This window comes from Carettochelys insculpta, chromosome 3 (assembly GCF_033958435.1).
Source record: "Carettochelys insculpta isolate YL-2023 chromosome 3, ASM3395843v1, whole genome shotgun sequence".
Lineage (NCBI taxonomy): Eukaryota > Metazoa > Chordata > Testudines > Carettochelyidae > Carettochelys > Carettochelys insculpta.
In genome coordinates, this window is record NC_134139.1 from 3,324,004 (window position 1) to 3,335,813 (window position 11,810).

Consider the following 11,810-nt stretch of genomic DNA (forward strand, 5'->3'; position numbering starts at 1 on the left):
TGTGTCTGTCATACTGGAGGTGCCTGTCACTGTGGTCCTTTGTGCCCTTTGTGTTTACAGTCTGTAATTTTAGAAAGTTGTGTCAGCAAAGCCTGGCTGAATGAGGGCCCGTTTTCTGAGTGCTCTCCATTAAACGTTGCTCTGTTAAATTATTTAAAGTATTTAGTTATTTCTTGCTGTCGTCATTAGGAAACCCTGGGGAGTTTTAATGGAAACCCAGCTGAGCCAAGACAAAGCCTAAGAGATACTTCACCTGTTTCTAAAGCCCCAGGGGAGATACTGCCTCCATGGCAGTGTTTCTTTTGGCTTCTCCCTTTCTGTCCAAAATAAAAAGCCAGAGGCATGTCAGTGAGCTTGGGAGGCTTTGCCTCTCGGTACAGCTCAGTATTTACCAGCCAATCTGCATCTCAGGGGGAAGTTGGAAATTGTGACAGTGAAGGTCTATTATTTGGCTGGGTAATTCAATGTGGTAAGTACAGGCAAGGAGCAACGGTGGCAGATCCAGTAAGCAAGTATCTTGTTTCCATAATGAGACTTGACCACAATAGTCACATTGGGTGAGAGGTTCAAATTGTAAGGTCGGCAGAACACAATAGACCCTGGCTAAGGAATATTTGCCCTTCTTCCAGGCAGACTGAGTCCAAGTGCAGTTGGCTGCAGGGGATGTTTGTGTTCGAATTAATGCCTGGCCAGCTTTTGAGAAGCAAACACAGATTCCAGGTGGGATTTTCAAAGGCTCTTCGAGGAGTGAGTGAAGTGCCCACCTTCCAGTGAGATTTGGACACCACCCTCCCTTAAACGCCTCTGACAGTGACAGCCTGAATCCAGGAGGACTTGGGGTACAAACAGGACTCAACTTGAACTTGCCTTCGGAAAGAATCTCAAACTATACCTGTGCACACTTACTCTGATGCATGCGGCCTCTGCTGCCTTCAGGAATTGTAGGACCACTTGGAACAGATTCTGTGCATTGTTCACCAGGAGTTCAGCCGAGCACTTACTCCCGGCAGTTGCTGCTTTTACCCTTAAAATATTCAAAAATGTAAAGAAAAGCATTACACAACATGCTAAGTGCCTGTCTGCCATCACGCTCCAGTCACAGCTGGCTGAGGGCTTCCTGGAAACAGGAATATCACACAGCAAACTTTTCCATGTGGAAGGGCAGAGCTCCAGGACTGCAGATCCTTGCTTGTGGAACGGTTTTGACTGCAGCAGAGATTTTCAGCTTAAAAAAATATGTATATTGTAGGGCGAGCAAAAGAATAAAAGCAGGAGCTGTATTAGCCGGGGGGAGAAGTACCAAACCTAGCGCTGTCTTTTGAAGATGGAGTGAACACACACACCAGCCATGGGAGAGGAGCACCTCGGAATCTGTGGTTTACCTGGAAATCATGCTGAGCTGGCTGCTGACGGTTTGGATTTGCTCGGTGACACGCAGCAGTTCGGCTTCACATCTTGCATCTAGGCAGTTCTTTGCGATCATGTGGCTGAACCTGACGAACACTTGCCCATGGGAAGCCATTTGTCGAGCACATACAATGAGCTGCTCGTGGGTCTGCAATCAAACCAGAAGAAGGCGGGAGCGGTGGGAGGGGGGTGTTTGCTGTAAAATAGACGTTAAGACAGACAGAAGCTAGCCAGCTCTACTCTCACCTTATGGCGTTAGCACAACAGAAGCTTCATCAGAGCCTGCCTGAGGGTGCTGACAGCCCAGCTGGGTCGGTCTGCTGATGTCACATGCATGTGTCCACTCCTGGGGGCCACCACTGGGGCCTTATGGCAGAAAGACCCACAGACTTCCCGATGCACCTTGTGCATGGCCCGGGGATATGAATGGACAAACGAACCGAATAAAGACACCACGGGGGGACTATTCAGAGGAAAATTTTAAAGGGTTTTTGACACTGGAATTGCAGCTGCCGCAGCAGCAGCTCACAGCTCATTCCACCGCTTCTCACTGGCTCTGTGAAAGCTGCATTGGGAGCTGCTGGATGTGCTAGGCTCTGTGGAGGAACGGGAGTTGCACGCAATCGGGGCCCCAGCTGCGGCAGCCAGCAGGCCTGTGCGCAGAAGAGGGAGGGACCTAATTCTGAGAGTCAATCAGGAGGCTGGAAGAGCGGGGCCGGGGTGGAATGACCTCTCTGCCTCCCTGGGCTCCTTTGTGGAGGACATTCTTAACCGAGCCGTGCGGACACGCTCCACTGGGGTTGTTACGCCTGTGTTAAATGAAAGGGGCATCAAGTGAGACTTCCCAGGGCACATGAGGGGCACCTGTGGTAGAAGTTAATGAATGTTCAGCCTTCTCCTGGCAACATCCCCTGTGGCTTACTGAGTCACTGCACACTCTACACTGCCACTGTGACATTTGTCATCGGCACTAGTGGGTGCTCAGTGGATTGCGCTGGCCCTGGCTACGCTGCGAAATATTTCCTCCCCCTCCTCTAACAGCCCTGGAAATACCCGTATTGGCCCCTTCCTCTTGAGGAACCCAGCCATGTGAGACATCCCAGTGGCCATTTCCTTGGCAACTTGAGCCACTTTATTGCTGTCATCCTGCCGCTGTCCAGCCTCCTCTGGCGGGGCAGCAGAAGTGGCTCCCTCGCCCTGGTCACAGCTAGTGGCTTGGGGGTCCTTTGGAGAGTCATGCAGGAGCTGTGAAGACAGTGAAACAGATTCACCTCAAACCACCCACCTTCTCTTTCACCACATCTGCATCACTAACGTCCCTGCCAAGTGCCGTGGGGAGGAGGCTTCAGGCCACCCCTTTGCAGCAGCTATACTTTTTTAACACAGGAAGTTAGCTGTGAGCGAACTGATGCATTATATGGGCTGCACCACCGGTGGTTAGCAGCCCAACTGTCAGCACCCACCCCTCCCTCCCGCCTGCCTGCCTGCAGGATTGCAAACGCTCAGCCGGGCGTGGGCTGGGATATGGCAGTATGAGAAAACCAGAGTTGACTGGTGAGTTTCCGGGGCAGCAGGTGTAAGCGAAGGAAACCCTGGCAGAGAAAGAAACAGAGTTCTCACATGTGTGCCTAACCCCCTTCCAAGTACCCAACCCTTCCTCCCCACCCCCGTTTTGTTTTTAGCTCAAGACAAGGAGGTAAACACGCAAAGGCAGCTTCTGTCTGGGAAATTCAGGCCCCTCTCGTCCCCACATCCAGGGTCCCTCAAAGAAAAAAGTCTGCTCTGTACCACTGAGGCAACCTCCAAATTCACTCTGCCAATCTGCACGTTCTCACACCCTTTCTGTGCTCTCAGGCTCACCAGACCCCTAGAGTCTGCTGTGCAACCCACCGTATCTGGCTGGATCAACTGCAGAAGTCATGTTAAGCATTCACAAAGGACAGGTGGCCACTACCGCTTAAGTTGACCTAACTTAGCAGGATGCGTACCCCAGCCTCCACGAGGGACACAAGTTATAGCCACCTAAGTACTGTCCACACCAGTGCCGTGATGGCATGAGAGCATCTTCACCAGATGCGCCGCCGTGGCACAGCTGCACCGACGTAGCACTGCTAGTGTAGCCATATCTGCTCTGGCCTTGGCACTTTGCATTCAAGGCTGATTTACATATTTTACTAATTGCAATTCTCTCCATTTCCCGAAAAGGATGTGCACAGTGTTTACATGGTGCCTAGCCTCTTGGAGCTGGCTGGAAGTACTGACTGTTGACAAACTGCCAATACCTTTTTCTTTTGGTTTATTATAAAAGTCGCCACCCATGAAAAGCGACCGATACGAAATCTGGTTCACAGTGACCACCGGCTTTTGACGCAGTTTTGCATCTGAGTTAAGTGGGGCATGAGGCAATCAGCTGGCAGTGTGCTGTGATACGCCTAGGTAATACAGAGCCCTGGTATCAGGCACACTCACTGCGTGAAATGCCACTGCTTGTGGGATATGGAAGTAACCCAGACCGTGAGCAAGGGAAGATCAATCTGTGGGACCACACCTCTTCAGCCCTTCTGTAATTTGATTTAAAACAACCTGATGCAATCTGACATAATCGAGACATGGGAGTGTTGGGAAAGCAGTGAAATGCAGTCGGCACAGCTTAGAGATTGCGCTGCAGTTCAATAACTGACGTCAGTAGATAGCCTAAGATCTGCTATACCGTGATTTCACATGCATCCCTGACACCACAGCCTGCCGAGCCACTCGGAGTAGGCCGGGGGTCCGCCGATTTGGCCTGTGCGTGACTCAGGTGAGTGGTTCTGGGTACTCTGGGGACGGAGAGCTCTGCTGTGCCAGGACATTGGTTTGCAACAGCATGTGCCTTGCTGTTTTGTAAACACTGCTTAACCAGCTCCAGGGCGGCTTCATCCATGTCCTTCACCGACTGAAGCTGCATCAGCACATAGTGTGCTGTGGCGGACCACTCCCCCACAAGGCAGTAGAGCTGGGCCAGCCCCTTGTCCTGCTGGCTTGGAAGATGCTCTCCAGCTCTTCCCAGAGCCGCAGCTGTCAGGAGGAGAAGGTGATCTGTCAGGCTGAGCAGGCTTTCCCGCGTTTCTAAGTGAGCTGCAGTCTCCAAAGCAGCTTCTATGACAGTTTTAACCAGCTGGATGTTTGCCATCATCTGAGCTGCCTCTTTAACTGTCCCTCCGGCACCTCTCGGGGCGAGTGCGGGAGGCTGGGCCACTCTGAGGACGTTCTGGATGACCCCCGCATACTCCCAGTTGGTGCTGTTCAGGAGGAGCAGAAGGGCTTTCGCTCTAGCAGCAAGCTCTCGCTGGAGCAGCTCGGCCCGGATGGACAGGTTCGTAGCAGGCCCTGGGGAGACAGACAGAACATCCACCACTTGTAACAGAGCTTCTGTTAGTACCTTTACCTCCTCCCGGAGCACTAGGATGTTATGCTGCTTGTTGCCTTCAGCACAGGCAAGATAGGACAACCGGGCAGCCTCCTGTATTCTCAGGGAGTTCTCAGATACAGCTGCCAGGACATCTCGCAAGTGAAGCTTGTGCTTCATTGCATTCCTTAATCCGCTCAAGAACAAAACATCTCTTCCTATGAGCTGATCCACCGAGCTCAGGAGCACCTGTATGCTGACAGACCAGCGGAGACAGACCCCCTCCAGGCAATACCGGTGAGGGAAGAGATGATCAGAAGACAGTGCCTTTTCAAGTAAATGTTTTGCATTGGTCTGAGCAGTTGTGAATTTTGCTTGGACCCGTAGAAACCTTTCCTGAATCTTAGGAACTGTCACGAGCTCCTCTTCGCAATCGGTACATGCAGCGTCGCCCACTAGCTGAACAAGCCTTGCTATCATCTGCATTATCTCACCCAAAGCTTGTTTGCTCTTCAGAAGCTCAGCTGGAGCTACAGTGCAGAATAACTGCCAACCTAGGCTGTACCAAGAGCCTGCCACTGCCAGCAGGCACTGATTGGTTTCGCAAATCTTCTCTGATAACATAGCTGCCGTTGGGAAAAGTATGTCCGCTGTGGAACGTGGGTTTGGACCAATCTGCCTAGCTAAGCTAACTATGCGTGGTGTTAACAGAACTATCTTTCTGTAGTGGGTCAACTTGTCTAGTAGTGGTGATTTGACAATTGGTAAGGCTTCCTGAGCTGCAGCCACGCAGCAGTTAGAAAGTTCAAGTAAAGCAAAGCAAGCAGTGTTAAGACCCATAGGGTCATGTTGCTCCATTGCAGTGAGGAGTTCGTTAATCACAGGATGTAAAGCCACTCTTCCCAGGTGCGTGTTACCTGCTCTCGGAAGCATCTCAAGAGGAGAAGTGGCTGAGGGAAGCCATTTGCTTCGACGTTCTTCTGCTAATTCGGTGTTGTCACTAGTGCTTTTTTTCATGACATCTGGTGCTCTGAGTGCAACACAGTCCTGGGCCGAAAGGCAGCCCAGCTCTTTTGGAACATCAGGGCTCCGAATGTGTTCCCGAAGTGGACTAAGTATATCTGGGTGGTTGGCCTCGTCCAGCCCCTCTCTGACGTTTCGAGTGGCATCCATCAGCTGCGTCACTCTCTTTGAATAGCCCTTTCTAGTTTCTGGACACGAGATGCCTTCTGAACTGTGGCTCGTAGCAGTTCTCACTTCCACAATGGAGATTTCCAATTGCTTAACTAAAGCTAACAAACCGTTCCTGAAAATGGGATCTCTGACATGATCCACATATCTGTTAGTAACTTGGACCACGCGAGCAGCTTGGCTGGCCATCTGAGCAGCATGCCATGAAAACCCTTCAGGATTCTGACTCACTAATTCTTGTTCACAACACTCTCTGTGATCAGCCATCTCCTGAATAGAGAGATCGAGGAATGGGGGCAAGTTGATGGTCTCATCAACACAAGCTAACAAGTTTTCTGTTGTCCAAACCCATCTTTGATAGAAGGCTTGTAGTTGTTCCAGGAGGCTAATCTTATTCGGATGTTTGCTCATTTCTGCGAGGAGTAGAGGCACCATGGCAAGGAGTCCATTTAAACCATCTACACAATCTCCAATGTCTTTCATGATTCCGATGTTGGTGCACCTGGCCAGAATGAAATTTGCCACTTTGACCATCTGATGAGCATGACTGAAGAAGGCAGTAATGTGAGGCTGAAGTTTTCTTAGAAATCCAGCCTGGTCTGCGGGAGAATATTGTAGAGGGGGAGGTTCTAGGGCAGCTTCCATTAACCTTTTCAGGGGCTCATTAATGTCTGTGAAAGTGTCCAGAATCTGACACAAAACAGCAGAGACCATGGCTTGATCAAGAGTCTCCAACGCTGCTCTCATGCCATGACATTTCCCTTCTAGGTTGCACTCTCGCTGGCTTTGCGCTGACCATTCTGCCATTCTGCTTCCATAGTTGGACATACTTTTCCTGAGCATTAGGAGATGATGGCAGTGCTTTATCAGCTGCAGCTTCACACCTGGCCTTGATGAGTTAGCTAAAAGCATGCAGTGGAAGACCACTGCTTCCACAAGGAAGTTGAATTCTCCTTCAGATAAGTCAGCAGGGTTTGGGTTGGAGACAAGGCCCAGCAGCTGGCTGAGGTATTGAGAAAAGAGCCCATTTCTCTCCAGGAGTTCCCGGCTGCTTGTGGTGTCCTTCAGCAAGGAGATCAGTTCCTTCACAGTGCTGTCCATCAAGCTGAAAACATAGGTCTTGGAATCATCCACATGCTGATCCTGGGGGTGTCTCAGGTGACTGTGCTTCGCAGCATGTAGCATCGGGACGCACTTCCTAAGGATCTGCAGTGTCTGAGCCAAATGCTTCCGAGGAGGAGAATCTCTGAGCACCTGGAGGCGTTGTTCTGCCAGACGGTTCAGCAAGAGCAAGGACTCTGAAAAGCCATGGAAAGCAGCCAGCAAAGTTGGCATGTCTCCTGCCACCTCCAGTGCAGTCAGGCAGTCCTGCAGCCAATGAGCGGCCTGGATAATTCTCCTCACTGCAGCATCATCCTCAAGCTGGAGGATCTAGTTGATAAATCAGAACAGAGGTCACAAAAAAGGAGCCAGTGAACATTTCCCCAAAGACCCATGTTCCTGTTTTTGCTAGGAAGGTATCTGTCCTTGGCCACTCATTGACTTGGGTTTTAAAATGTCTGTGTGCATTGATAATATCTGTCTGTCTGAATCTGAGAACAAAAGTGCTGCTGGTGAGTGACACTGGATCAATAGTGCTGAAACCTGATGGCACAGACCTCTCATGATATTACAACAGGGTTTTGCTCCCCTATGAAATACCCCACAGAGCATCTCAGCCCTTCATGAACGGTGACGGGCACAGCTGCTCCACACTCCTGGGGGGCGAGGGAAGCGTTACTAGCCACACCTCACAGATGAGGAAATTGGGGTACGGGGAAGAGAAGTGGCTTGTCCAAGGTCACACCAGAAGTCTCCCAGTGCTGTGACTGAAGCCCAACTCAAACTGCTTCTCTTCTTTGGCTTTGATACCTCTTCACAGCAAGAGACATGGAGCAAAGTTCCCATATTTCAATTGGCTGGAGGCGGGGGGGGAGCTTAAAAGCAATAGGATGGTTGACAATGTACCACTGCTAGTAGGGTGACCCTAGACACCCGAGCAGGTGGACGCCATATATGCTCGTAGTTCAAGCTGGGAGTGGGGAGGGCAGAGTGAGAGAGCACTAGAATAAGACTCATCCCTGGCCTAGACCCTGACCTGTTTGGGAGCCCTGGAGGAATCACTTCTCCTCACCGCCTCCACTGTAAACTAGACACACTGACGTGACCCTTCTTTGCAGCGACCCTTCTTTGCAGCATGCTCTGAGCTTTGCAGAGGAAAAGGGCCATATAAGAGCTACAGCAGATGCTGTGCTGGCAGCTGTATGCCCGTGTAGCATGACAGTCCCATCACCCAAGAGGCTTAGCGCATGGCCGGCAGGATGGCACCTCTAGAGCGAACCAGGCTGCCACGCCCTGGCTGGCCATATGGACCCCGCCCGTGCTCTGAAAGTCCTATCTTAACCTCTGGTGCCTGGGAGCAGGGTCCACACAGCCCGTTGAGGCACAGCAGCTTTACTCCACGTCACTTGCCACATGCTCGCTGTGTAGACATACTGTCGGTACCCACCTGTGCCATGGGGGTACAAGCAGCGTAGAGCTGCCAGTTTTGTTTGGACTGGTTCCTGGAGGTTTCGTCACGTGACATCATCTTTTAATTCCAGGAGGCTTCAGACAAAAGCTGGAGGCTTGGCAACCCTGCCAAGGCTCCTGGGTTACCTGTACCAGGTAGACTTGTCCACGGCTGATCCTCATTCCTCACCACTCCCTCGTCCTCCACACCACTCTCACTCTGGGATAAACAGGCCTATCTTACCTGGCAGGGGAGATGCCAGGATACAGATTGGGAATTTTTACCCTACAGTCGCTGTGTGGATTCCCCTCCCTGAGAAGGCAAAGCTGCTGGGCGGAGGGAGGCTTAGCAGAGGAGTGTATTTATAGCCTGCAAATGACACCCTTGCACTGCACTCACCTTTACGGTCGCAATGAAGACTCTCTCTGCTGAATCCATCAGTTCCTCCTGATGCTTCTGAACCTCTGGCTGAATATGGAGTTTGTGGGCCACCAGTAGGATGCTCTTTCCAGACATGAGGAGAGACTGCGTGGCAGGCAGCATTTCCCCAGCCAGCAGTTCATCGCGGGACTCCTCAGCCAGCCTGGTGGGGGGATGCTGGGCTCAGGTACAAAGACGCCATTTGTGGAATGTGTTGGGGTAAGCTGGTGCCAGCATGGCCCTAGGAATGCTGACTCCAGGGACCGTGGAGGATAAGCAGGTGTAGGGCAGGGTTGTGTTTCCCTTAATGAAATGTTCTCGCTCTTGACCAGCAGTTGCATGTGAGACAGTCATATCAGTGTGTGTCTGGGGGTAGAATGGACCTTCTGCCCAGTCCCAGTCTGAGGGGAACCCACCTGCCCACACCCCTTCCTTCATTAACTCTTACCATGGCCCCTGCTAGGTGGCCGAACTGCTGTGACAGTATCTCAGCAGTTAGGAAAGGAGGGGCTAGTGGAGAAGTGGGGTTTGCACAGCTGTATGGCCAGAGGGAGTTACAAAGCGGAGACATTTTCCAGAAAAGCAGGAGACAAGCTACAGATGCGGATACAGAGAAAAATTAACTATACAGCCTTATCCAGCGTCTGAGCCACTCTAAGGCAAAACTAAGGGAACCAGGATGCCGGGAGCAAAGTGATAAACTGAAAAGCCCCATGAGAAATGGGGCCTAGAAGGGGCCCCGCATACTCCATGTACGATACATGTTCCCACACACACAGAAATTCTTTTTGCCCTCTGTAAAACGCAGTATTACCTTCTTGCAACATAGGCGAGTTCTTTCGTAGCTTTGGCTAGTTCTTCAGCAGGTGTTTCTAAGTCCACCAGGCGCTCACTAGTCACCCCTTCCCACTCCGCTGCTATCACGAAATGACAAAGCTGAGCTGCCATGGGTGCAATAATTCTCTCCATGGTTTTGTTGGTGGTTACAGCCCTGATGTCGTACAGGTGCAAAGGCTCCATTGCCTCTTGGCTACAAACAGAAGAGGCACAATTAGAGACTCAGCTCCATAATCCTGTAATATTAGCTACCACCACAATGCACTGACGTTGCACCTTCTGTCCAAAAATCACCAAGAACCTTGGGAATACTGACAAATTCAGCCACATAGCACCTTTGCATTGTGCCCCACTTTGCGGCAAGCTGTTTCTTCAAACAGAGATGGCGCGTGCGCTCTGCCCTGGAGGGGTTAATGCAGGCAAGAGAGGCCAGTTACCCATAGGCTGCCCTGGAGGGGAGCTTGGAGGCAGTGAGGCTGAACTGGGGAGGAAGCTCACCTGGGCAGGAGTGGAAGGGGGCTACCAATGGAGCCAGCAGCTGGGTGGGGGGTCCAGCAATGAGGAAGCTGTAGATACTCTCCCTGATAGGAGGAGGAGGGATCAGCAGCTGGTTTCAAGAGTGTGAGGAGCCATCCAGGGAAGGAGGAGTACAGGCTGGGAGAGGGAAGTCTTACTGCTGGGCCAGGGTCTCTGGATTGGAAGCTGCTGTTGAGGGCAGACCCATGTTCCCCTACAGCTCACTGGGGCCAGTGGCACACTGGGGCAGCCTAGCTGGGAGCTGGTCTGGAAGGAGGGAGCCCCCACAGAGAGCAGGGGCAACCTGAGTGTGACTTGTCCAGAAGTTAAGCCATGAAGAGGAAAGTGCTGCAGGTTGAGGAGTACAAGAGAGGCAGCGGAGCGACTGATGGGATGATAGGTTGAGCAGCCCACCAAGGGACGTCAGGCCATGTGGAGAGGTGATCCCCAGGTGGGCCACTAGGAGGTGCCAGCGTGGCAAGCGAGCACCCCCTGTTGCAGGTTTGGCTCTTGGTTCTGTGGCATGGTGAAGTATTTGGGGTATCTGAAGCACACCTCTGATGTCAGTACCCATTTACACCTATGGAGGATTTGGCCCAGCGTGTTAACGTCAGCTCCTCATTAGTCAAAATTGCTTGGCTGAAGCCAGAGCCAACGTGAGCCCCCCTTCCAAATTCAGATGGCATTGCAGCTGACCCTTTGAGGTCTGCATGCTTTGCCCTTGATCGGGTTTCACTTGTCTGGGCTGCTACACTGCCTGCTGCCAGACAAGTCTAGGAGTGGAGAAGAGCAGACGCTGCACATCTGTGCTCCTGCAGTCTTACCAGCCTGCCCCAGTGCAGGTGCGTGAAACCCTAGCCAGGCTCTGGGGAGTTCCAGCTTAATCCTGCAGCCTCAGCTTTCCCCCCTCCTCTTCTCAGCACAACCCCCTACATGGAGCTACTCCCTGGCGTGAACTACGCCAGCGCCTGGCCAGAATCAGCGTTTGCACCCAGACTATTACAATTAACCGAGACATCTGGGGAATATATTCATCAGCTGCCTGCCTCCTGGTTTCTGATCACCTCAGACTCTCACCTCCAAAATTATGCTCATGAAATTTGCATACACTGGCTGCACTTTGGCAAGTGCATTGGACAGTTAGATGTTAATTTACCCAATCTCCATGCACAAAGGTTAGTTTTAAAAGCAGGTGTAAGTGATCTTTTTAACAATCCGTTTCTTGGTGCCTGGGTTACTAGAAATAATTGTATTGTCTATTCTAAATCAAGAATATTCAGACTCTCTTGGCCCTCTCCCCTCCAAAAAACAAACCCCATAAAAACACTCCATGTGCTTTAAATAACTGAGTAGCAAACAAACTTACAGGTGGATTAGAAATATAATTCTTAATGTCAATATGTTGCATTGGATGGAGAATGTGCTTGTCATAGCTGTCTCAGTGCAGGCACGGATGTTGGTCTAGTGTATATAACACATTAAACCACATTGTGTGACAAT

General features: G+C 51.3%; 1 protein-coding gene across 1 annotated transcript; it reads right to left on the reverse strand.

Annotated features, from left to right (window-relative positions):
- Window positions 1-1,378: 1,378 nt before the first annotated feature.
- Window positions 1,379-10,518, reverse strand: LOC142010121 (catenin alpha-2-like). The gene is made up of 7 exons (XM_074988385.1): window positions 10,469-10,518; window positions 9,772-9,987; window positions 8,937-9,120; window positions 6,783-7,417; window positions 4,307-5,051; window positions 2,461-2,652; window positions 1,379-1,555 (listed from the first exon to the last, which is right to left on the reverse strand). The coding sequence occupies exons 1-7, from the start codon at window positions 10,516-10,518 to the stop codon at window positions 1,379-1,381; spliced, it is 2,199 nt and encodes a 732-aa protein (XP_074844486.1).
- Between the last annotated feature and the right edge of the window lie 1,292 nt (window positions 10,519-11,810).